Source organism: Limulus polyphemus, unplaced genomic scaffold, assembly GCF_000517525.1.
Source record: "Limulus polyphemus unplaced genomic scaffold, Limulus_polyphemus-2.1.2 Scaffold3403, whole genome shotgun sequence".
NCBI lineage: Eukaryota > Metazoa > Arthropoda > Merostomata > Xiphosura > Limulidae > Limulus > Limulus polyphemus.
In genome coordinates this window covers 38,441-65,003 of record NW_013669013.1, presented here as the reverse complement: position 1 = coordinate 65,003, position 26,563 = coordinate 38,441, and the positions used below count along the sequence as shown (strand labels likewise).

Here is a 26,563-nt window from a genome sequence, read left to right as displayed (position 1 = left end):
AACTAGAAAAACAGTCTTTATGTACTATTAAGAAACTAGAATAACAGTCTTTATGTACTATTAAGAAACTAGAATAACAGTCTTTATGTACTATTAAGAAACTAGAATAACAGTCTTTATGTACTATTAAGAAACTAAAGTAACAGTCTTTATGTACTATTAAGAAAATAGAATAACAGTTTTTATGTACTATTAAGAAACTAAAATAACAGTCTTTAACCAAGGTAAATATTTGACTTATACTGAGTTAATGAGTCACCGGCCACATCAAGATAAACATTTAACTTATATTGAGTTAATGAGTCACCGGCCACATCATGATAAACATTCAACTTATATTGAGTTAATGAGTCATTGGCCACTCCATGGTAAATATTTGACTTATACTGAGTTAATGAGTCACCTACCACAACATGGTAAACATTTGAATTATACTGAATTAATGAGTCACCGACCACAACACGTTAAACATTTGACTCAGCGTAACCTATGTTAGTGTTGAATAAAATAATAAGTTTGGAAGATGGAGTGCTTACGTTTGTGTTAACTATATTTTGTATTGAACATTATACGAAATGTGGCAAAATTATCACTGTTATACATTTTAGTCAGAAACAAATTGTAATTAGCATTGTATTTAACAAATAGTGTGGATAATTTGTTGTAAGTGAAATCTCAACTCAAAAGTTTATGTGTTAGTATTCAAGATTTATCTATAAAATCTTTCAATATCAAGTCACAGCAAATGTTAGCAGATATAATAATTTGTAATAGGTATATGTTATAACATATTTTCTTTGGAATGTTTGTATCGGGAAAAGAGATATTAATCATTTTAAAATTAAAATATTCTGTTTGATTGCAAAAGTTGAAGGAAAATGTTTGATTAATAACATTAAACTGAGATAGTTTGCTTCACTTTCTTAATAGTACATAAAAACTGTTATTCTAGTTTCTTAATAGTACATAAAAACTTATTCTAGTTTCTTAATAGTACATAAAGACTGTTATTTTAGTTTCTTAATAGTACATAAAGACTGTTATTCTATTTTCTTAATAGTATATAAAAACTGTTATTCTAGTTTCTTAGTAGTACACTGTTGCCCGAAACGTTGTTTTCGTATTTACCAATAAAATTATTTTAATTTTGCGAGTTTTTCAACATTACTATATTTTCTATTTTGCATTTTGTAATTTCCTCGCCAACGCAATTCTCTTATTTCTAGAATAAATAATAATTAGTCTTAATTACGGGTGCCACACGAACCACAAGTAGCCTCTATAACCATTGTGTCTTAGGTGATCGTCTGGGTTTCTTTGCTGTTAGCTGTGTTTTCGGTCATTATCCGAAAAATACCTAACAAGGTTGAACCTGTTTAATGAATTAACAAGCATCGTAGTAAAAATGTCACATGTACCATGCCTATCACATTTACTATTTAAGAATGTTAATGATAAATATTGACTCTATCTAATACTATACATAGCCAAAGTAAATATTGAATTAATTAAACTTAATACTGTAAATTACATAAACGCCTACAAACGTCTTATTTAGTAAGTGGCAAGCTCCACCTAGATGTCCACGGAACAATAACACAGCCTGTAAGTATATAACCTCTCGTGCTACTGGACAAGTTCTTACTGTTTTAATTCACTAGTGAAGTCTATCCAACGGTTAGACTTGAGAGTGTGCTTATGAACGGAACAAACCTGAGATGACCAGTTCTTAAAAGCGTATAGATAATTTAAGAAAAGTTAGCATAGAATTGAGGGAAGTTAGAGAAATCTCTATGGTATCAATAATTCTCCTGTAGCGACTGTGTTAATTATATGATCTGTACTGAGTTAACAATCACACTGTGTTAAACAACTGACCCAGTTTAACGTTTGGTGGCGCTGAATAAAATTATAAGTGTGAAAGGTTACATCCTTAGTTTTATATTGTATTACATTCGTTCGTGTCTAAGAAATTAATGTATATTTTTGTATTGTGCACTTACCATGTTAATGTTGTGATCCATAATGAGTCAGCGACCATAACATGTTAAACATTTCACTAATACCGAGTTAATGAGTCATCGGCCACATCATGATAAACATTTAACTTATACCGAGTTAATGAGTCATCGGCCACACCATGGTAAACATTTGACTTATACCGAGTTAATGAGTCACCGGCCACATCATGATAAACATTTAACTTATACCGAGTTAATGAGTCATTGGCCACATAGTTTGAGTAAACAACGCATACAGTATCTCCAGCTTTGTTTCCTTACTTTTTTTACGATCTCTATCTCTAGTTTTTTAAATATTCAATTTTTTATTTATCTTGTAATATTAATTTCCTTATAGAGCAAACTATCTACTTAGAGCGAAACTTAAAATCAAGCTGGTAATCAACATACTTAATTAAATATAATTTTTTTATTTTCTTACTTATAAAGATTAGAATGCATAGTTTCATTAGTTTGGTACCCACGCCGTTAACGAAATTTTTTTACTATAAACCCAATCATAGGCGTACGTGAGATTTTTCAGAGGGGGTTTCAAATTTTTCCCTGAATGATGTTATGAGTAAGAATGAAGGTAAAAACTGCCTTTTGCACAAGTTGACTATATAAAGGTTAAATTAATAAAATAATTGCGTAGACAAGAAAATTACAAAATGCAAAATAGAAAATATAGTAATGGTGAAAATTCATTCTCACTGGAAATCACGATGAAGGGCAACTCCCTATTTAGACTCCACCAAATGTAATTCTAGGTACAGCATGGAGTGAAAATAGGGGTGTGTAATTTGAGTAAATAATGTCTACAATATCTCCAGCCTTGTTTGCTTACTTTGTTACGATCTCTATTTGCAGGTTTTTAAATTACAATATTTTATTTATCTTGTTTGCTGACTTTTTATATTCAACTATGGGCAAAGGATTACTTGATATGGTAGCTAACTTTATACATTGTAATGATAATAAAAATAGCTAGTAGCTAACCGATATGGTCATGATGATTTACTGTAACTATTGACTATTTTATAGCATTAATTTGAAAAGTAAAATTCTAAGCTGCAGCTAGAGATTGTTATGAAGATTAGTTTGATAATACAGTGTGCATTTATAGTTTTTGTGTAACAAAATTCGCTATATATAACGCATATCAATGGGCAAATATATGTTTAGACTAAGACACAACCGCCACAAATCTTGTATGAAATTTTACCAGTAGAAAAGCAGCCTTTTCAAATGAAACATATACTGTCTAAAACATCACTTTCAATAAACCTTCGTGCCTTTTAAAGTAATTATTCTAAGAATGTGTGTAACAAAATTTAATATTATGTGTACTGCTTTTTTGTTTTTACTCCTTCACTTCATGCATAACAGGAGTTGGCTCCCTAAATAAACCGCTTGTATAGTGTACAAAGCATTGAGTATTTACATGTTACAGTCATCTAATGTTCATCTATTATTGGATGGTATTTGTTTCACCCTTAAGTTACTAGAATTATGATTTCTTTTTAGCTTATGTAAATTATAGAAAAACACATCAACTCTTCAATACTCCTGCAACGTTATTTAGTGTTCTACAAAAGCCTTGGGTGCAATCCACCAAGCCGTTTTTGTTGTAGGCTGGCAAGAAAATAACAATAATAGTAATAAAAATAATTAAAAATGGGCTGTTTTGAGTGGATTTTCTTTTCCATCTAAGTCTAGCATGCGTGCTTTTGTGTGCATTTTATATGTTTACAACCTCAGCAGTCAACAGTAAAAGTTTTAAAGGGTTGCTTGAACTGAAGTTTTATTATTCAATGTGTTTTTTGCCTGAACGTTCTATTAGGATTAATGTGCAATATCTGGCGATCCCTATTATGAACCACTATTCTCACACAAAACCTGGATTGAAATAATAATTTATAAGGTAACTATGGGTTTAATGTAGTAATCAATCCTTGATAAATTATTTATGGTCAAAGATAGAACAGAAATATATTATTGCATCATTGAAATACTTTGCAACTTTACAAATTTTGCAAAGGCTAACTTTCTTATCAAAGTTAACATTTTTCTTACGTGAAAATGTTTTTCTAATAAATAGTCACCTCTTCACACAGTTATCTTCCCAACACATTTTACCTAGAGATTTGCATGCTGCTAGCTTTACAGCAGCTCCCACCTAAACTTACGTGCTCTAACGTGAATTGCATTACTATTTGGAGATGTAATATGTAATAATGTGGCAAAGCCCTCCATCAATAGAAGGGTAACACACCTCTATGCCCACTAATTCTTCCTGTTCATTTGCACTTAGCCCAGCATGGCCAGGTGGTTAGGGCACTCGATTCGCAATCTGCGGGTCGTGGGTTCGAATCCCCATTACACCAAACATGCTCGCCCTTTCAGCTATGAGGGAGTTATAATGTTATGGTCAATCCCACTATTCATTAGTAAAAGAGTATCCCAAGAGTTGGCAGCGGGTGGTGATGACTAGCTGAATTCCCTCTAGTCTTACACTGCTAAATTAGGGACAGCTAGCGCAGATAGCCCTCGTGTAGCTTTGCACAAAATTCAAAACCAGTTTACCAGTTTCATTTGCACTCGTGAATTTTCATTCTTTGACAAGGCAAGTAAGAACATGTGCACTGGAAGTGAGGAGGATGGGTTGGAATGTGTGTGTAGAGGTAACTATCTATTGAAAATACATTTTTATGTGCAGATAATGTTAACTTCTGAAATGATACCACACATTCTCATACAATTAAGCTAGAATCCCATACTGAAATAGTGGAGGGATTAGTCTGAAAAGTTACCTAAATGAGCTTCATTCCTAAAGCACCCCAAGCAAGCCAATGCAGTGTGACACCTGATGGCAGAGACTCCATATGGCACATCTATGGGAACTGCATCTCATCTCTTCCAGGGTATACTCATTGCTTGGGAAGAAAAGAAAGAAGAGGAAAATGAGCCCATGTGTTGCAGGGATTTTGGAATAAAAACATGGCCACCCGAGTAGTTGCACATAAGATATTGGAGAGCCAATATATGTAGCATGGTTGGGGCACATTCAGGTCATACCTTTGTGCTCACCTCAACTTTACCATCAGTATTTGGTAGTCATGCCATAGAAAGTGAACTGAACAGACATCAGCTGCAGGAGGAAGGCTCAGTTTGTTAGTGTGTGCTTGCTTCATCTTAACTAAACAGACTACAGGAGGAGGGCACAAGTAGCATATGGTATAACTATATGAGGGGTGATGTGATATGCTGACAGTGTCACCACTGTCCCACTTCCCACTGTATTGGCACCCCTTGTTCTAGTCCCAGTGGTTAGTTCCTATTCAGTGAGGATTCTCCATGATCACCAACAAAGTAGCTAGGAACTAGTAAGTGGAAAGGGTCTCCTGTGTTACACTTGATGAGAAAAAGGGAGAGGAATTCACATTGGAGAGACTCAGAAAATATGTCCAGATCTCTATCAGTCCTTTAATCTGGATATTTCTTTTATTAAAGACAGTGCAATGAGTGAATGGTTGACCACATAACCCTCTTTTGAAAAATCAGCAAGCATGAGCCAGACAGAACACGTCCTTGGTGCTGGCTTTTTCTGTGATAGTCCATGAATATTCATGGTCTCAACTGGATAAAAGTCGGATATATGGATATACCACAATGATATCTCAAGTGGCCTTGTGGAACTTCATCTCACAATGGGCATATATGGGACCAGGGAGGATGGTATGAATGCTTTTCATTATCTTGGCTTTATGCAGATTTTGGGGAAAATATATACCTTAGGAGACATTACTGGTCACTTGGCAGGATACTGTGAACATAAAAGGGGCTCTAAAAGAGAAAAATATTTATTCTTATGAAAGATAGTGAAATGACAGAGAAATGTTGACTTGCAGAAGGTGTAGATGAGAAAACCTGTGAAGAACATCCAGATACCTGCCTGGAAGAGCTTGTCTTAGAACTGGAGAAGAAAATATGTAAGATATGGAGAAAGTGGCAAATTGAATGCAAAGAAATCTGAGTATGCACAGAGGTAACTGATCCGTCAATAACTGGAAAAGGAAGGGAGGCCTTAGAAAAAAGATGCCCATGAATAGGCACACCAAACAGCCCAACAGACCCTGGGTGTCAATGCAGATCAAAATGGCCCAATAGGTGAGAGACAAAAGGAAGGGAAATATGAAAGAAGTTTAGGCAACCTCCTGAGCAGTTAATGACTGGAGATGGAAAGATTGGAGAAGAGAGAGGAATATAAAAGTGGGTTAGAAGAGGGTGTGAGAAGCTACCATATTATAGACAGTGGTAATAATACGTGAAAAGGTAGGAGAAACAAACCAGGAGAAAGAGACGGTACAAAAGGCAGTAAGCCAATGACTCAAACGTGTCATGCATCAGAATATGTAAACCCCATTACAATCTCTGTCAGTCATGGAAGCATGGGGAAGAAAATGAAGAAGGAAGAAGGAGCAAAACAGAGTGGAGACGATAGGGGAATAAACACCTAATAGTACCAGAGAAAGTGCGTGGACAAGGCCTCCTGACAATTACTGGAGGTATAGATGGCAAGCCAATGCTGAACTGTCAAGGAAAAAGGCAGAAATGTTGTCACAGAGGAAAGGAGTGACAGAAAGACTGATGACAAAAGAAAAGTCCTGCCACAGTCCATAATAGAAAAAATGTGGTGGAAGGATGGCAAGGATGTGACAAGAAGAGTAACACAAAGGCAGAAAATCCAGCCAATGGGTGACTGATTGGGCAATTCTGTGTGCAATGAGGAGTGAAGATAACTCTTGCCGAAGGGATTTGTAAGTGTGGAGCAGAGAAAGAGAGGTGGGAAATAAAGGAAAGAAAAGGAATTTCAAATGCCAGTGGGTGAAGGTTGAGCTGGGCAAAAAGGCAACAATAATAGGACTTGAGAAATAAAGTAGTGCGTGAAGATGACAGCCAGAGGGAATAAAATTGGCATGTAGAAAAAGGGGAGACCAGGCTAGGCTGAGAAAATACAGACAGAGTCAAAGGTTGAGGAATAGTGTGCCATAAGTGAGGAACCCTGGAGTTATGATGAAGGGTGTGACCAGCCAAGAGCAATCCTCACAAAGACATGGAGTGTAGATACCACTCCATTGATAGAATACAGATTGATCAAAAGAGGTGGTCCACCATCAAGTATAAACTCATGGCAAATAATATACAAAAAGACTAACCTTCTGTGTATGAGTCTAAGGTGGTATGACTTATGCCATAAGGCAATGTGACTCACAACAGGAGCCTCTTGGACAGTTGGTGGAAGAAACAACCATGTAAGAGACTGTGTAGAACATGAACGTGCTTGAAGAGAGAGTCTGTGGATGTAAAGGGAATGCAGGACCAGCATGAGAAGTAGTAAGTAAATGTATGAAGTAGTCTGGGCACATTCCAATCACCAAGACAGTACTCTGAGTAGATACACACAAATGAAAAACGGACCCCAAGAATGCAAAATTTGGGTCTTGAAGGTCCATAGTTGGAGACACATTAGTGCTTTCTCCAAAAGAATGAGGAGTTTTAGGGAAGCCAGAGTCCCGAAAATCAAAATAATCTCTAGTGTAGGAAGACAATAAGAAGTAGAAAACCAGGTGGCCATGTATGCCAGAGCTCACAGGCAAAAAGGACAGGCCGAATTCAGTACAGACCAGAGAAATAGAAATGGCCAAAGTAATTAACATTGAATGGCTGTGAGAAATGACATAGATACCTGGATAAGGAATGAAGTGAGGTATGAGAGAACATCTGAGAATGGACAAATGGAAGTAAATAGTCTGGGAAATGGAATGCCAGCCTCAGCCATAAATATGACCAGCAAAGGCCCATACAATGCCAAGTAACATAAGAGGAGCTGACATTGAGTTGAAAGGAAGAGCAAGGAATGGAGAAACACGAAAAAAGAGGAAAGAAGTACATATAACAAAGGGAGTAAAGGTCCAAAAAGAAGTGTAGGAATGTATCTGATACATCAACCATGACCAACCACAGACTAGGTGAAGATAAAACACATATGTGGTTGGAGGGAGGAGAAAAGGAGATGTGAAGAGAAGAGGAAAGAGATCAATGTGGAAAAAGGAAAATGAATGTCATCAGAAAGTAAAACCAACATTGATAAGTAGAGTGAAAAACTAAAATATTGGTAGAAAGAAGACAAGAAAGAGAAGGAGATCTGAAATTTGGAAAGGGAAGGTGAGAAGGAGAAATTTTCTGGAAGAGGTACAGGGCAAAGTCAATAAAGAGAAAAAAAAATTGGCAAGATATCGAGGTCAGAAGTCTTATGACACCAGTTCCATTCATCATAGGGAAAGGAACACCACAAAAACATCTTGGCCAAAAATGAGGAGCACACAAAAAGAGATACACTAGGGGAAGGAATGATTCAAGCAAACGAAAATACACAATCCGATGAGTCCCGACAGTAGAAAGAACAAAGTATAGAGGAATAAAGTAGAAGTAGAATGGGGAAAGTACCAAATGCCTAGAGAATCCACCAGAAGCACGAATAAGTGCCTCAGATAAAAAGCAGAATTAGGAAAGGGAATACCGATGGGCAGAGAGAAAAAGATGAAAAATGCGAAAATGGGGAACTAGAAGTGAAAGAGAAGGTAAGGGGACATAAATCCTAAGCTGGTTAGATAGATGCCAAAATATAGATAATCGAGAAAAGAAGAGGAAGCAAGTGTACAAATCAAGACAAAATGAGGCATGAACTTGAGGGAGACAAGATATTTGAGTGTGAGAAAAAGAGTTATTAGAGAAAGAAAACAGGATAAGCAGGGGAAAATTACAATATTAATCCCAAGAATAGTAGGTTATAAGATGAGAAATATAATAATAATAATGAACACAAGCAAAGAATAAAGAAAGGAACAAACTTGAGAAGGTAATCCAGAAAGAGATTGTGTGGTTAAAGTTGTCTCACGAACAGTAAAGTACTTTCTAAAACAAATCAAGTGAATAAGGTAATTCAGTAGGCCATTCCTGATTGTTGAGAAATACATTCGGTTGACAGGATGGGAGTAGGAGTCCCATTAATTAAGCATATGGTGGTTCACAAAATATTGAATAATTGCTGCAATGATCCTGACAGTCAACGAGCCTACAAGAGCCACAGACAAAATAAGGCCTACGTGTAAACAAACAGCATAACCCCCAGGGTCAAATATAAATTCAGTTCTTTGAGAATTTGTGATAAAGATTAAATAATGATTTTGAAACAAAAGCTATAGAAAATGAAAGTTACGTGAACAATGCAAATCTCATGAAAATAAACACAGATTAAGACTTTTTGAACATGTATGGTCAATACACTGCCGAGGAAAAGAATGAACATTCACGATGCAAATACATAGAAGGAGGTAGTGGTCATGGAAGTGTGTTGTCCTCCTGTTGGTGGAAGGCTTAGCTATATGATTACATCACATGCAGTAGTACAACTCATATTAGATCACAGGAGATTAGGTGAGAGTATCCTCAAAAAATAAAAACGAGGTAACCAATGTTTGAAAATAGTATTACAAAAAGCATCAGAAATGTTAAGTAATGAGAGAGAATGTATTTGAAAAGCTTCTCAAAATGTTTTTCTAAATTAAATGGTGTTTTAAATAGTGACCTAACAAATAAGAAAATTTATTCATATCATGAATCAAGTATTTGAATAACCTTTATTAATATCCCCAAAATCAAGAAATCACCTGTTTCTTGAACCTCATTTACTGCAGCCATGAGCTCAGATTCCATTGGGGGATAGCTTACAGCAATTTCTTGACCAGTTTGGATAAAGTTGGCTGTAGCCTTCTCAATAGCAGCTACAAGGACTTGGGGTCGCTTTGAACAGCCTTTCTTCTTTTTGGAAGGAATCTTTGAGTTAACCAAGGTCGTGATCTGGAACAAAAGCAAATTTTATTGCATTTAATTTTTAAGATGTAATAAGATGGCATTTGGTTCATCTACGCTACATTAAATGTTGTAACTTTTCCATTGACTGAACACTCTTTTAAATAAATAACTACTATAACTGGAAACATGTCTGAGACTTCCCAGGATTTAAATTTTCGTCTTCTAATATTTCTTTCTTTATTCTCATAATGGTGACCTTCTAATTACTAATTGTACCTGATAGTAACCATCTACAACCAGATGTTTTTACTCATACCTGTACAGTTATTTGATATTATGCTTTCATGTGTTATTAGACTATTAAACAAGGTTTACGAGAGTTAAGTCAATCACATTTTTCATTCTCAGCAAAAACAAAAAAGTGGGCAAAAAGTAAATACCTGGATAACCAAGGGCTTCAGGGTTTTTTCAATGGATTTAGTTTGTATCTCCAGATCTTTAGGGTTCCATTTAATGGCCAGTGTTCTTTGTGTTTGTTCAGAAGACATGATGATGAATATTTTAATGCAGCTGAAAAACAAATACTACTCAAAAATACTTCTATTCTTTATGATATATTACGAGAAAAAAAATCTGAATAAAAGTCTCTAATCAACATTACTCAGGTTGTGATATTCATTGAGATAAATAAATCTTGCTATAAAACAAACATTGCTAAAAGCAATGAAAAAAGGCAACAACAAACAAAGCTCACATTTAATTGTGGGGTACTATCTAGTATAGAACTCAGAAAATAATTTGTCAGAAACTTATTAACTCATTGCCATTCATTTTATTAACCTTGTTCAGTCTTATTATTTTTCACCCACAATAAAACTCAGTTAAGTTTTCAAATACAGATGATTACCCAACGTTCCTGATTGAATCTAATGTTATTAGCAGATCTAACTATTTTATTCTTCTAGGAAAATCACTTCACCTAAAAATGTCATAGGTCCCTGTGTCTTGGTACACTCCATGAGGGGAAGCCCATCTCAAGGGAGTGAGCCAGATATACTTGTACAAATTCCGTATAGGTTGGGGTATTCTCCCTTATATGTTATTTGGAATAGTCAGTAATGTATATAATTTTGGGTTATGGAACATCATACTTAGATCCTTTGAAAGTAGGATAGATCATAACCTATTCTGTTCTGTAGATAAGCCAGCATAAGTCAACAAAAAGCTGTAAGCTGGCCAGTATGGTAAACACATCAAAAACACAAGTATTGTGAATAATGACTTAATTACATATTCACATGTTTTTCAGTCCTTTTTTCCTTTGCAGTTATGTTTAATTTATTCGTTAGTTAACTATGTTGAACCTGCATTCTTCTAGAAACTTTAACATTTTTTAGATATCAGTATACCTGAATTCTACATTTTTACCTCAACATGTAGCAAACTATCAAACTTACTTATGCAATGATCACTTTCCCAAAAAAGTTCTCACACTTCAACTCTTGTAATCACATCCTCATTAATAATTAACAGTAAGTCTGAAATATAATTCTTTCTAGCAGATTCCTTGGTATAAAAAACGGCTAGAATCATTTCATGAAACTTCTTTACCTCACTATATAATCTGAATCAATGCGTCTAAAATGAAATTCTTCCACTTTATTGCAATTTTTTTGGTAACAACCCTAACCTAAATTTTATGATTTCTCATTGAACTTATTTGACTTATGAGGTGACAAAAACAAAAAATCTACCCTTGAAATTCGTGATTATAAACAATAAATATTCAATCTCTTGACTACAATTTCTTATGTCTTTAATCCTAACAGGCTATAATCTAATGTACTACTATTACTATACACGTGCCCCACCAATGTGATTTTTAGCTAAGTTTTTGTTTGAAAATCAAAGTACACCAAGTACAACCCATAAAGAATGGACACGGACAGGACACACGTAATGCTGTATACATTTTTTACAATAAGTAGCACATGTTTACTACCTGTTAACATTCCCTTAAAGAGAATATCATAGCCATATGCACAACACCTGAACAAAAATGTCTAAATATTTATTGGATATATCTCACTAAAGATATATTCTAGGTTGGTTATAGAAGGGTGAAATTGTGGTATGCCTAGTCGAATAATGGAACACAAATAAACTACTGCTCCCCTCCCCCCAATAACAAGAGGCTTGAAATTGGGTTAACACAACTAAACAATGTTTATTTCACATTTCACATACAATTGTACATTACATGTCTTCCAGACAGAGAAGAGATTATTAATGTAAAATAAAACTGTGTTACGACAGAGGAAGTCACGTGACGCTGCTGGTGCGTTTGGCGCTGGTAGCATGCGTGAAATTTCTCGAATAATCATGAATGCCCGAATGCTTTCGAGACGCTCTCTTTTTAGTGAGAAAAACCAGCGCGATTGAAAAGATAAATAATTGAGTCAAGCGAACAATAGCTATGTGAACCATAAATTGTGTGTGTTTTGCAGTTGCATAGAGCGAAGTTGAAGAGCTTGTGAATCACTGTGATTTATAGGGTGTGTTATGAACGTTGTTAAGTCTAACGTAATGATTGTGAAATTACTGTGTACTAAAAGTTTGTTTCGAGGAAGAATAAACTGGGTTAATAAAGAAAGGACTTGTATCACTGAAGTTTCTCGGAAAGAATTTCTACGGGAAATTAACAAACAAGCAGGTACGTAACAACTGGAAGATTTTGAAACTAAAATGAGACTAATATAAAGTGTGTAAGAGCAGCAGTCACAGATGTACCAAAACAATTGTGGTACTTTTAAAAATCAGTTCTGGCATTCTCAAATCAGACATGCTGAAATGAATCTGATTTGATACCAACAAACTACATTTGTAAAACACATTCTCACTGTTGCTGACTAATCAGAAAAGAAGGTACCAAAATGTGAAAGTATCTCTATTCCACGTGACAATTGCAAGATAGCCCACAAACTCAAGGTTAAGCACAATACAACTATACCCTGAAACAGCAGATAAATTCCTCGACTGATGAAGCTACAAAAATAACACTTCAAGCTGAATTTTGCACATGATCTTGGTCAAATCTAATATATTCTTCAATTAGAGCTAAAAAAATTGTAAAATTTTATCAATACAAAATACGTATAAGAAATTTGGTTTGCCTTTGTTACATATAAACTATTTAAGTTTAAGTTTAATGGAAGCGTTATGAGTTAAATAGTTTAAATAGCATGTCATATTTAGATATTTTAATAAACATATTTTCTGGTAAGTTTCTTTACATAACTGTTTACTAATTATATGTTTTGTAGTTCAGTTGTTATGAATTAGCGATTGTTTACAATAGTGAGATCATTGCATCATATTGCTAGAACTTTAAGAGTTTCTGGTTGGCTTAATTGAATATTATTGCATCAGAATATCTACTATTGCGTGGACTGTTAAATACATGTGAAAAAATCAGTATTTAGTTCTTGTTCTAGATGGGTGATAATGAGTTTAGCTATAAAGAGTAAATAGTGGCGATTTTTAAAGTGACATTATCAAAGACTGTATTGTAATAACAGAGTAGAAAAGAATAATCTCTCTTGTCAATTGTGTTCTTTAGTAACTGAGCCAGCCTATGTGTACTTTGACGAAAAAGAGATAATTATTAAAACTCTGTAAACAACTGTGGTAACTAGTAGTGCAACAAACATTTGTATATACATTTGTCTTGTTTGTAATATATTATTTAAAAACAAGTAGACTGTGTTGCTGTTTGGTTATAGTTGAAATTTATCACCAACACGTCACATACACCTACTGTAAAGAATTTAGCCTTACAAAACCTGACAGTCGTGAGCCAACCAGGATCTGCAGTAGTAAATGATGGTAGAAGAAGATGTAAACAACAGAAGCAAAGTGGCTTATATACACATACCTGTACTGGTGGCAAAAATAGTTTAGTGGTCACAGCCACACTATAAAACCATGTTGATTGACTTTGATGAATGGATAATGACTTGGGCTTGGAGATGGTGATCTACAAGAGTTTATTAGATAACAACAAGTCTTAGATAGAGAAGAACATCAGCAGAAGCGAAAGGAGCATAGGCTGAGAAGAGAGGAGAAATAGGAAGACCGAAAGAAGAACATGAGTGTAAAACACAAGTCCAAAATGAGAAATAAGAAAAGGAGAGAGAGATGAGAGACCGGAAATAAAGAATATGAGCAATATTGGCACAAACTGAGATCACGAAGCTCACCCAACAAAAAACAGAGGACCCAAGAATGGTAATGGAGTCAGGGCCAGCCAACTGAAGCTGCTGAAATTTGATGAACAGAAAGATAACATAGATGATTTCCCGGAGAAGTATGAAAGATTCACTCAAAGTCAGAACTGAGGCAAAGGTGACTGGGCAGTCTGTCTCAGCCCATTTCTCACAGGAAAAGACCAACACATATTTGTGGGCATGACATCAGGAGGTGCTGTGGACTGTAATAAGTTAAAAGTGACGTTGCTGAAGTGCTACGAACTTACCAATGGAAGTTTTCACTGGAAGTTTAGACAAGTCAAATCTAACTCTGGAGAAATTGTATTTCAGTTTGTGGCACGTTCACAGCAATACTTGACAAGATGGAGTGACATGTCCAAGTGTGAAAATAGTTTTGAAGGATTTGCAGATCTAATACAGGGAAAGTTCATGATCACGTGCTCTACTGACATGTCACTAACAGATCGTTAAAGGGTGACATCCTGAAGTTAACTTTACAGGATCTGAAGAAAGCACAGAAGAAAGACCCTTCACTGCAGAAACTTTGGGACAGTGCCTGGGAGAAAGTCTAGCACAAGACCAAAAGGAAAGAAACCTAAAGAACAGAGGACCATAAGGAAGTGCTGTATTAGATATATCAAGGAAGTTGTACTGGGAAACTTAAACAAATCCTAGTAACAACACAATATTGGAATCACATGATGGAGTTGGCTCCTGAGTCAATTGTGAGAGGACATCAAGGAGCAAAAAATATGGCAGACAGAATCACCAACAACTTCCATTGGCCAGGTGTCATCGAAGAACTGAACATATTATACAGGTCATATGATGCCTGCCAAAGGAGATTCTCTAGATGGAAGGTGGCAAAGGCGCCACTGGATAAGAATCCTATCATAGAAAAGCCATTCAGCAAAGTAGCTGTGGACTTCATTGGACTACTAGCACCTGTATCTGACAAGGGAAACTCGTACACGCTGATGGTAGTCAACTATGCAACATGTTACCCAGAAGCCATAGCACTGCCAAAAATAGATATGTAGAGAGTACCAGTCTTGAGTACCACAAGTGAGTACAGGATTTGTACCCTTCGAGTTACTGTATGGGAGAACAGTACGAGGTCTGATACAGATATTGAAAGAACTGTTGACAGGAGAGGAAGTGCCAGAAGCGAAGAACACATACCAGTATATGTTAGACCTCAGAAACCAACTGAAGGAGACCTGTCAACTAGCTCGAGAGAGTTTGTATGCAACTAAAGACAATCAGAAGCCCTTCTATGACAAAAAACCAAGTATTGATGTTTCAATGTCAGGCATACAACAACAAACTCACCCTTCAGTTGAGAGGCCCTTTTGATGTGCAAGAAGTGATCAAAATGGACTATAGGGTGAAAGTAGAAGGGAAGACCAAGATATACTATGCCAATCTATTGATGCAGTATTTTGAGAGTGAAGAAGACCTAATGGGTGCAGCAAGTGAGGCACAGATAGACATTGCAAGTGTGGCTGTCATAGATACAGAACCAGAAAACAGTGACTTTGGCATGGAAGATGAAGACCCAAGACCGCAGGGTGAAGATTAGACATAAAAAAATTTCAACATCAGTGACAACCTGATTGGCAAGCAGAAGAAAGAGTTACCAGATCTACTATGCATGTGTACTGATGTCTTCAGAGAGAGACCAGGCAAGACATACATTGAGCAACACAAGATAGAGACCAGGGACCCAATCGAGGCAACGCCCTACCAGATGTTCTGTGTGATGTGAAGCCTGATCAAGCATGAAGTATAGGCGATGTTGAAAGCTGGAATCATTGAGACTTGGAATTCAGCCTACTGTTCACCAGTGGTAATTGTGAAGAAGAAGGAATGCTCCAATCACTTCTGCATAGATTTTTTGAAGATAAATCTTGTGACGAAATTTAACTCCAAACTATGGTTAGCCCAGAGGCTGTAAGGGTGAAATTAAATAGGGCCATGTTCTTTAACAATATCAACCTTGGTAAAGATTATGGGCAGATCCAGATAGAGAAAGAATATAAAGACACTATATGGATGCTATCATTTCAAGAGGATGCCATTTGGGTTGGACATCTCAGCAATGACATTCAACTGTATGATGAGGAAAATGTTTCACAAAATCACCAATATTGAGCATTATGTTGGCAACATTCTGGCCCACACAGCCAGAGAGGAAGACCACCTGAATAAACTCAGGGGCTGTTCAGACAACTGAGGACAACAGGCCGGACCATCTGATCATCTAAATGCTATATAAGTGGACTTTGTTGGACACAAGGTGGGTGACCAACAGGTAGTCATGGAAGATGAAAAGTTAACTGCATACAAGATGCAGCAGCTCTAACATCCTAGCAGCAAGTCAGATCATTCCTGAGGTTAGTGGGATACAATAGGAAGTTCACCCTGAACTATGCTGAATTTTCTGTACCACTGACTGACCTGACCAAGAAAGGCCTACTCAACAAGGTGAAGTAGGAACAAACACATCAGATAACATTCCAAAAGTTGAGGAACAAGTTACTAAGTTAGCCAATCCTTATAATGCCAGACTTCAACAAACCATTAATCATTCAGACTGGTGCATCAAATGTTGAAATTGGAGCAGTACTTTTTCCCATAATGTACATTAGTAAAAACATGTTAGGTAGTGAGAAAAACTATTCTGTGATTGAACAAGAATGTCTGGCCATCACATCTGCCATCCAAAATTCCAGAACTATGGGAAAGGGTTCATCATCCAGATGGACCACCAGCCCCTTGCATACATCCAGGGGTGCAAAATCAACAATGTGAGGATCATTAGGGGAGTGTTGTACCTACAGAACTACTAGTTCTGCATTGAGGCCATCAATGGACTGAAAATGTTGATGCAGTTTGTATGAGTAGACTTTGAGTATGAATTGAGAACAGTGTATGTATTTATAGGGAAAAAATAACATTGTTTGTTAAGAGGGACTTATTGCTAGGTATACCCAACTGGTTAAGTTTAATGCAAGCACTATGATTTAGATATTTTATATAGTGCCCGTTTCATCCAGAGGTGCAAAATCAACAATGTGAGGATCATGAGGTGAGTGTTGTACCTCCAGAACTACCAGAACTACAGAAAGCTTTTGATGGCTTTCCATAATCTATCTAGTGTACATCTAAAAATAATTATTTAGTTCTAGTTCTAGACTGTGTGATTGTGAGTTTAGAGATAAAGAGAGTATAGTGGCGATTTTAAAGTTAAATTATCACAGACTGTATTGTAATAAGAGAGTAGAGAAGAATAATTCGTCTTGTCAATTGTGTTATAAGTAACTGAACCAGCTTGTATATACTTTGATGAAAAAGAAACACATATTTTAGGCTCTGAATACAACTGTAGTAACCAACACTGTAACAAACATTTGCATATAAATTTTATTTGTTCTAAATGTATTATTTTAAAACAAGCAGATTATGTTGCTGTTTGTTTATGTGGCTGAAATTTATTACCAACAAGTCACATACACCTAATGTAAAGAAGCTGGTCTTACAAAACCTAACAGCCACATTTTAGTTGACACAACTTTGGATGGTTCAGGTAAATTAGAAATCAAGCTCTTACTCCTCTTCTTTAACAACTCATCTTCACTTTGCTTCTCCAAGAGTGAAATAATTCATAAAATGGAAACCAGTAAGGGACAGTTCATTTCATTCAGCAGAGTTTCCCCACCCTTCATGCTCAACATTGAGAATACCTCTAAAATGAGTATTGTTTTTTCTTTTATGAAACATAGAAAAGGTTTAAACCTCATCACTTAAAAAACGCAAAGAAGGTTTAGCTTGGTATGAAATTTGAGTAAGGATGAAATTTTTAACTGTTGCTCTGTGCTAAGTCATAATCACATAAAGAAATGAGTTCATCACTAGTCAATTTATCTAAAGAAAGGTAAAGAGTTCGGGTTTCACAGTAGGATGCTGATTGGTAAAATCCACATTCCAAGCATTACTGTAGTTCCCAACATATCAATATAGGTGTATGTGCAGATTCCACACTAGATAAAATAAAATTTCCTCTGCTACAGCAACTTTAGCAGTTTTCTACATATGTTAAGTACGCCATATCAAAGCAATTTGTGAGCCTCACTATGATGTTACAGCCCATGTCTAATCATGTTTTAACTGATAAACAAGTATCTTCACAAAAGCTCCGCAGCATTGTTTCTACTTCAAAATACCACAAGGCTGTCATGTCTAAAGAGCATCATTCTTTTTTAATAGCTTCCCATGATCTATCTGGTGTACAAGAATGAAGGTATCCCATCACTCATTTACGCTATCCAATTCCAGAAAAACATAGACACTGTGTCCAGTGACTTGGTCAGTATGTATTCGTATGGAATAGCATGAATTCTAACTTAATGTCTCAGCTTCTTGAGGTATGCAGTGGATAAGTAAATACATCATACAAGCAGTTTGTCTACTTTAGCTGCTTTTTCAGATGAATGTCCTTCTTTGTTATGCTGTGTACCATTGCCTGGGAGATATAAAGCTTTTGTTACTGACCTTTGTCTTTCTAGATTTTCATCTGTTACCTTGCTTACTTTAATGGGGGTAAGACTTGTTGCAGATCTCTTTCTTGATGATCATGGTACTTTTAGTTGGTTCATATTTTGTTTTACATATTTGTTTTACAGTGCCATCAAGTAGAAGGGATATATATATATATATCTGTCTCAGGGATTATAAATCCTTGACTTGAACACTCCTTTTTGATCTGAGTGTATGAATATTTTGCATCAGAAAGAGCTCTTAAACATCATTCCCAAAAGCAATAAAGTGTAGTAGCGTCACCCTCTCTACTAAATGCCAAACAATGTGAAATTTATTTCTGATGTATTTCATTCAACCACAACTTTATAATTAGCTCGTGGAAATCACGGGATTTTCTGATTTAAATATTCAAAACTGCTTTGATATAATATAAATATTTCATTGAAATACTTTAAAAATGTCATAATCCAATTGTTCACTACACAATGGCACCATCTATGGGTATGTCTTCTCCAACACTACTAACAAATATTCACCATACTAGAAAGTTTTAAGAGGAAGGCAATAAATAAACACTTTAGATCTGTATTTGTTTCTTTGAAATCAGAATAAATTTTTGGAGTTTTGAACACTATTGCACAGTGCTCTACATATTTTTTCTCTCTATTTTCACTTTATAGATATACAAGACTTCGTGTATGTAGGCTTCATGTACCGTTAACCCAATCTGCACCACATAGCTACAAATAAATACTACCATGCATACTTTTTAGTAACTTACTTAGCTTTATAGCAGTCTTTCAGGTAAAACATGGAACTGAAAATTCTCCATTAAAAATGTCTGCATGTGTGTTGAAGTTTAGTTCATCTCACCACAAAAAATCTAAATAATAATGAAAGGTTCTGAATCTAGAGCTCTAGATATATTCGAGACTGTCAACATTCTGTTAACTGCTAACATCCTAGCAATCTCTATCATCAATTTCCACAAAGTAAATTAATGTAGAGTAAATAACATGTACTATTCTGCAAATATTTCACTGTGAAATTATACCCAATAGCTAATATAGTTAGGGTCTCAACTCCCTTGAAATGTTTAGATGTTTTCATATTCCTAGTGGTCAACACCTCTCATACAAATTGTTGATGTTCTAGGCATTTCATTTGCTATCATTAGATAAATAGATATACAAACATGGTGCATAATTTCTTCATTTTATTACCAAGTAGCTCAGAAATAAAGAGCAAGCTGCTAACCAAGTACACATTTTTGAATACGATGTGATGGAACCATCCTTAACATTACAACTATCTTCAGTTATTTCTGCGTTGCTTACCATGCAACTAATTGACCATAATTGCAGAACAAAACCTTATCTTCATTCTTCTTTGGACAGACTGCTTGTCAAGCTAATGCTGATAGCTTTTAGAACACGAACTAACTTATTTCATGTGTGACTTCTATATCCATATTACATGGCACAAATGCCCTAGACTTCATCTAGGGTGAACCATGGAACACCCCTGGGTCTGATCAGATTGGTATGGGATATCTCCCCCATGGAATATCACTTGACTGGTAGCTCATGTGAAATTGACTAATAAGCCTGTACATTCTTCTTAAGGATGCTGATGCTAGAAATGAGGTCAACAATGACTACTTTCTTTCTGTGTGAAATAGCTCCTCGACTGATAGAAAGTCATTTTGTTTACTTGCCCAGTAAGTGGTTTTACTCATTGTATCAGATATGTTGCGAGATCTACCAGTGTTCTGGCCACTGTTTTATGAGCCAGGAATCTCTCTCTCTTGCACTTTTCCCTGACAGGTATGTATTAAAACCAATCCAGCCCTGGGAGAACTGGGATGACTACAAAACCTTTTGGTAGAAGTTGTCCATTGGGACCAACGTAGGCTCCATTAGTTTCTCGAACTTTAGTGCCATTATTTATTACCTTTTGTTGGCTCTAATACACCTGCTCAGCTGTTGTTAAAACTGACACTTTTGTATACCTTGGTACTCAACAAAGTACAAGCAGTTCACTCAAAATTGACTGTACTCTACACAGACAAAGTAAATACTTTGCTCCTCTTTTCCAGGATAATGTCCTGGTAGAAGCATAGCTGACATAGGCTAAACCATTGGAAGACTGGGATAGTTCTGTCTATTTCCTGAATACGAGTGTGATTATATTCCAGTAACAGAATGTGTAGATGATTGGTTAGCCTTTAGCTGGGCTTAAGAATGGCATGATGTGGGAGCCTCAGTGTGATGGTCTGTTCAAGATATAGTCATTCCAGGCCAGTTTGAAGTTACCACTTTGTGTTGCATTACTATAAAAACTGCTTACTGATTCACTGGATAACCCTTCCAAAACTTGTCCTTGTGATCTGTCAAAGGTATTGTAAGTAAGCCTTACCATGTACACAGTGCAAACCATTCAAGCAGGCAGCCAAACTCTTTGTGACATCCTTCTTCACATCCTTGAAGTCGGTCCAATCGATTGTTTGATTTTCCATAGCTTGACTCTGGTGCAACTTAGCATTAGCTGTTTTAGAGTTCCAAAGTTGCACATTTCTCACCATCAGCCATTGCACAGTCTGTTATGGAGACTAACAATTCCAAACAGTTATCTTTGTAAAATGCTTCAAGAAATTGTCTCAGTTTTCCTGTTCTACACTTTTTGAATGTTGGAGGGGGGGGGTGATCTGTTTACTTCATTCACACAGAACTACAGTCTGGGGCAGAACTTTTCCTTTACAGTTTCTTGGTTGTCAACTGGCCAAGATGTCATTGAATTCATGAGTACAGAATGGTGGTGACTTCGACTTTTCTGCAAGTGGTCAATCCAGAGTCCAGGGGGAAGAGCAGTAAGTTTATATTGGAAAATGTTCAGTTGACTCTGTGAAACCTAAGCTTGGGTACCTATGTCATAGAAAGCTACACAACTGCCTCACCATTCACCTCCTTCACTATTAGGTGCCCACTGTCTTATCTGTAAATAAGACAGCTCTTGTTGATGAGTGTTACTAACCAAGATTACTTACAATCTCTTCTCAGTATTTTAGGTGACTTCAATCAGAGCTGGGGTTGTGTTATTGTGGCTGGTGAGGGTTTGGGATTGGTATATGGACCACCCACTCAGTTTGAAACTTACCAGGTGTGGCACCACTACAATGATCCTTGATCATCTGTGTTTCCCTCACACTATGACTGATCCTCAGGGAAGAGCATGAGCAGTTATGTTGAGTATACCGGACATTGACAGCTACCCTTCCAGAGTGTTTGACTTCAGTAAGATGGAAATCACTGACCTTTGCAGCATTGTCTAGGAAACAATTTCTTCCAGACATGACAACTCTCTCAAAGAACCAACTCCATCCATTGACTAATCCTTCCTCTTGGTTATAAATTGTTTGGGTTGTGGAAAATTCCATTTCTTTAACAAGAAATAGTTTTTAATTTAAATACAAGAGTAGGAGTTAAGTGCAGTATACAAGTCTCTCAGAAAATGGAAAACCCCACAATAAGATACCATGGCACCAAAATTACTTCTTTCCTATCTACTCTAGGATGTAATGAGGTCAAACTATTTATCCTAAGGTATCTAATATCTTTGGATAAATTAGTTCATGAGAAAATATAAAAAACATAGAGACTGTACACAATGTAAAATACAAATGAGCAACCTTTATTATAACAAAAACAGAGAGTGTGTACTTATACTTTTTACTGTTCTTTTCTTCCCAATCTGTAAAGATCAATATCATATATCAAATTCTCCCCATCAAAAGTACATACCTGACTGTTTACATCTAGCATTCCTGACTTGAAGATATACACAGAGCAACTAGTACTGCCCAAGTTTTCATTCAAACTTAATGGAGATTGTAACTTTAAAATATTACCTGGCCGACAAGTGGAGGATACCTGTATACATATGTGCAACACTACAGCCACACTCATCATGGGTATAGTAGGTTTAGGTTTCAGTTACAGAGAATGACAAAGGAGTAAAGGCAGTTAGATTGAAATCGACTCTTTTGACCATGTATTGTGTTAAAATTTCACATGAAGAAGCATTAGAAAACTTCGAAAAATACTGTAAAAAAATAAGGTAATAAAAGCATGGTATGTTTATATATCACAGCAGGATGAATGCAGTACAATGTATATAACCATGCCCCTGACTGGCTACAGACAATGAGCAATATCATGACTCAAGACGTTACGCGAATCCCCTTTCTGTTTCTCTGTTGTACTGTCTATTGGTTTTTCACCAGCATTTAGCAAATATTGGTGAGCCAGCTAGGACAACCTCAATACTTTATGAGCGCTATTCCTGCAACATTTACTTATTTATATTCATATATATTACATATCTATATAAGCTTTACACTGTGTACTCTACAGTATATTCTTTACACTTTACACAAATAAAACGAACGGAAGTAGACATATGCTTAAACAATTGCCTACAAAAAAATCACACGAAGTTTTTCTTTTGAAACAATTAAACTACTTGAGTATCACATGTATCTACCTGGAAAATAATAATAATAATATACTTTCTTACCAGTTTCTGGAAGCTGTTATCAATCACCTTTTGACGTCAAAAAGTTCCAATGTTTTACAGTGAAAATAGTCTTTTTTTTTAGATCATTCTCTTTACGTATGTTTTTAATGATGTTTAATCCCACGATTTATGGCAAAGTGCAAGTAACTTAAAATTTTACACAAAAATCGTTTCACCTAAGGAGAATTCAAACCGGACTTCAGGTATTGTATGCGCACGTATTATCGCTTATCGTCTTATTTCGAAACTCCTTCTTAATCGACAAAATGATAACATTTTCATGTAAAAGTGGACCTTACCCTCTTTATCTTATCTTAAAGATAATAACGGTTAAAGTAGAGGAATGTTTTTCATATAATACATTTCATGGGGTTACATGTAAAATATTTCAGCAAGGGATAATGTATGAAAATTTTATTTTATGTTAAATTTGCATTTTGATGTTTTTAATAAAATCATATCTTTACTTGGATTAAAAACAAACAAATTAGCAAAAAGTAGTAGCAGCAAATATGACATTCGAAATATATGCCAACCAGACAATCTCATTTATATTTCCTTGTGTTGACATTATATTTATTACGCCATGGTTCTGTTTGTTATTCTTAAGATAATAATGTCAAAGAGAAAAAAAATATATATCAGTAATGTTATGATATTTGATATTATTACGTCTCGGTTCGTTAGTTAATTTTCCGTAAATTCGTTCCGACGAAACTTTAGCGACACAAGTCCTTTCTTAAATAAAACTGGTTTATTCTTTCGGAATACAACTTTACGACACACTTAATTTCAACAGTCGCTCTGTAACAAACGCTATAATTCTCAACGAACTTCTCACGTGCTTAACAATATTCTCTCTGACTGCAGTTCGTGGCCGGTCGAATATATACAAGACTACACTATATATAGAAGAATGACGAGATTTAAGGAAAAAGACTTAAATGTTCGAGAATGACGTGGCGTGATACTCATCACGTGACCTTGATGTCGTAACAACATTTTCAACCAGAACTTGCTATATTCAGACAATGAATCATATCATGATTCGAGACGTTGCGAGTTTGATCACATGTATCGCAATTTCTTTCTCTTTCTCTATTATACCATATACTGATTTTTCACCAGCATTTATCAGATATTGATGAAACAGCTAGGACAATCCTGAACGCTTTGTCAGTGCTATTCCTGCTGTATTTACAAAATTTGGTTCTTATATATTATAATATCTATGTTAGCTTTACAATGTTTACAGTATATACTTTTCACTTTATACAAATAAAATGAACATCCCCAAATTAGAACTATTCACCAACTAATAACGGAATATATTTCTTCGGTTATAACTTCCTCAGAACAAACAATTTGTTTGAGAACTTTAATTGAAAAATACCAAAGGGTTATATGTATATAGCTATCCAGAATTTTGAATTGACAGACCAGAAAAAAGGTAGTTAGGAAACAGCGCTTATACCACCAAGTTTGGAGCTGCTTTTCTTTGATCGCATTGTTACGCCTCCGGTCGTTAGTTAATTTTCAGTAAAAAATATTTCCGAAGAAACTTTACCGATACAAGTCCTTTCTTAAATAAAACTGGTTTATTCTTTCTGAATACAACTTTGCAGTACACTTAATTTCCACGGTCACGCTATAACAAACGCTATAATTCACAACTAACGACTCACGTGCTCGACTCAACAGTACGTCTCTATCTCTGTCTGCAGTTCAATTACATTACATACATACATTGTTGCCGTCAGTTCTTACCGGTCTTATATATACAAGAATACCGCATATCTAGTAACCTCTCGAGACTTCAGGAAGGGACGTGAACGTTCGAGAATTTGACGTGTTACTAGCGTCACGTGACCCCCGCTGTCGTAACAGTATAGTTGAATTTGGCTCTCATTCTTATAACACATCTTCAGTCACAAAGTACAGAGAGCGTTGTTTATTAATTTTCTTATGGGATGCATACTATGAATTCTTAGATTTACAATCTAATTACGCTAGCCTCCTGGGCCAAGGTGAAAGAGCGGACCTTATTTAGTGGTGTATGATGATTCTAGCCTTTAACCTTCGATTATATAAATCCCACTTTTGTTAATTTCAAGAGTAATTGACCTTCGTGTCACACATTTTGCCATTACGTTAATTATTAAATACTCGTGGCCGTGAGTGATCGAATAATATTACAAATAATAAAATTCCATATATTCTAAAAGTTGGTGCATTAGGCCTAACATAAAATTTGATGTACATGACAAAACTATGCCCCCCCCCCAGTGACTCAGCAGAATGTCTCTGAACTTATAACGCTAAATATCGGGTTCCGATACCCGTGGTAGACACAGCGCAAGTAGCCCATTGTTTAACTTTACGCTTAACAACAAACAAACAAGTAAAACTTTTGATCTATATACTAACTTGGATTGAGCACTGACTCTTCCACGTGAATCCACAGGTAACTATAATGTTGCCACCTTGTTGGTCTCATGTCGTAAGTTTGAGTAGCTGAAACATGGTGTGGTGTGTAGAGTTTTGAAGTTGTACTTGTAGCCTGTATCTAATGTAAAAATGTCAATATGTGTATTGCATGAAACTGAGCCGGTTCTACGTCGTTTCACTGTTTATTTTGTGTTGTTATTTCCCCGTAAATAAATTTATATGTATTAATTTGCAGCTGCTAAGATTATTAGTTTTACGTTATTACTATTAGTATTAGATACACTCATAGAGCAACCTAAAAGTAAAAATTAAATAATGTATTCACTTAAGATTTGCCTAATTTCATAATGACACTATCGTTACTTAATTGAGGCTAAATTTGAATCCTGAGCACAAATAACTTTTGCTTTTAAGCTCAAAATCATATTTTAGTTGTGTTATGATGTGGTAGTTCAATCCAATCGATTTTTTAAGCGTGTGTTTAAGTTAAAGTGACTGTGGTAATTAAGTGTATTGTTGCAAAGTTGTATTGAGAAAGAATAAACTAGTTTTATTTAAGAAAGGAACTGTATCGGCTGAAGTTTCTCGGAAAGTAATTATACGGAAAATTAACAAACGACCAGAGACGTAAGAAATTGGTGTCAGAGAGTGGGACAGAAAAAAAAAAGGAAACGAGAAATGGCAAATCAAACTACAGCTTAGCAGATTTGATGGCAGCAATACAAGAGCAGCAAAAGAAACAAGAAGAACGAGAAAAGACAGAAGAAGTCAGATTACAGCAGCTGTTGGAGGAAAAAGAAAAAGAAACAAGAAGAACGAGAAAAGACAGAAGAAGTCAGATTACAGCAGCTG

At 35.7% G+C, this 26,563-nt stretch overlaps 1 protein-coding gene across 1 annotated transcript in view; it reads right to left on the bottom strand.

Annotated features, from left to right (window-relative positions):
• The window catches only part of LOC106469295 (catenin alpha-like), an 80,749-nt gene extending 57,269 nt beyond the window's left edge, over nucleotides 1-23,480 (bottom strand). Inside the window, exons 1-3 of the mRNA XM_022397771.1 lie at nucleotides 23,264-23,480; nucleotides 10,319-10,448; nucleotides 9,734-9,923 (exon numbers count right to left, since the gene is read on the bottom strand). Of these exons, the coding sequence (XP_022253479.1) occupies nucleotides 9,734-9,923; nucleotides 10,319-10,426 (298 nt within the window). The 5' untranslated portion in view covers nucleotides 10,427-10,448; nucleotides 23,264-23,480. The remainder of the gene's footprint in view (nucleotides 1-9,733; nucleotides 9,924-10,318; nucleotides 10,449-23,263) is intronic.
• Nucleotides 23,481-26,563: the final 3,083 nt, after the last annotated feature.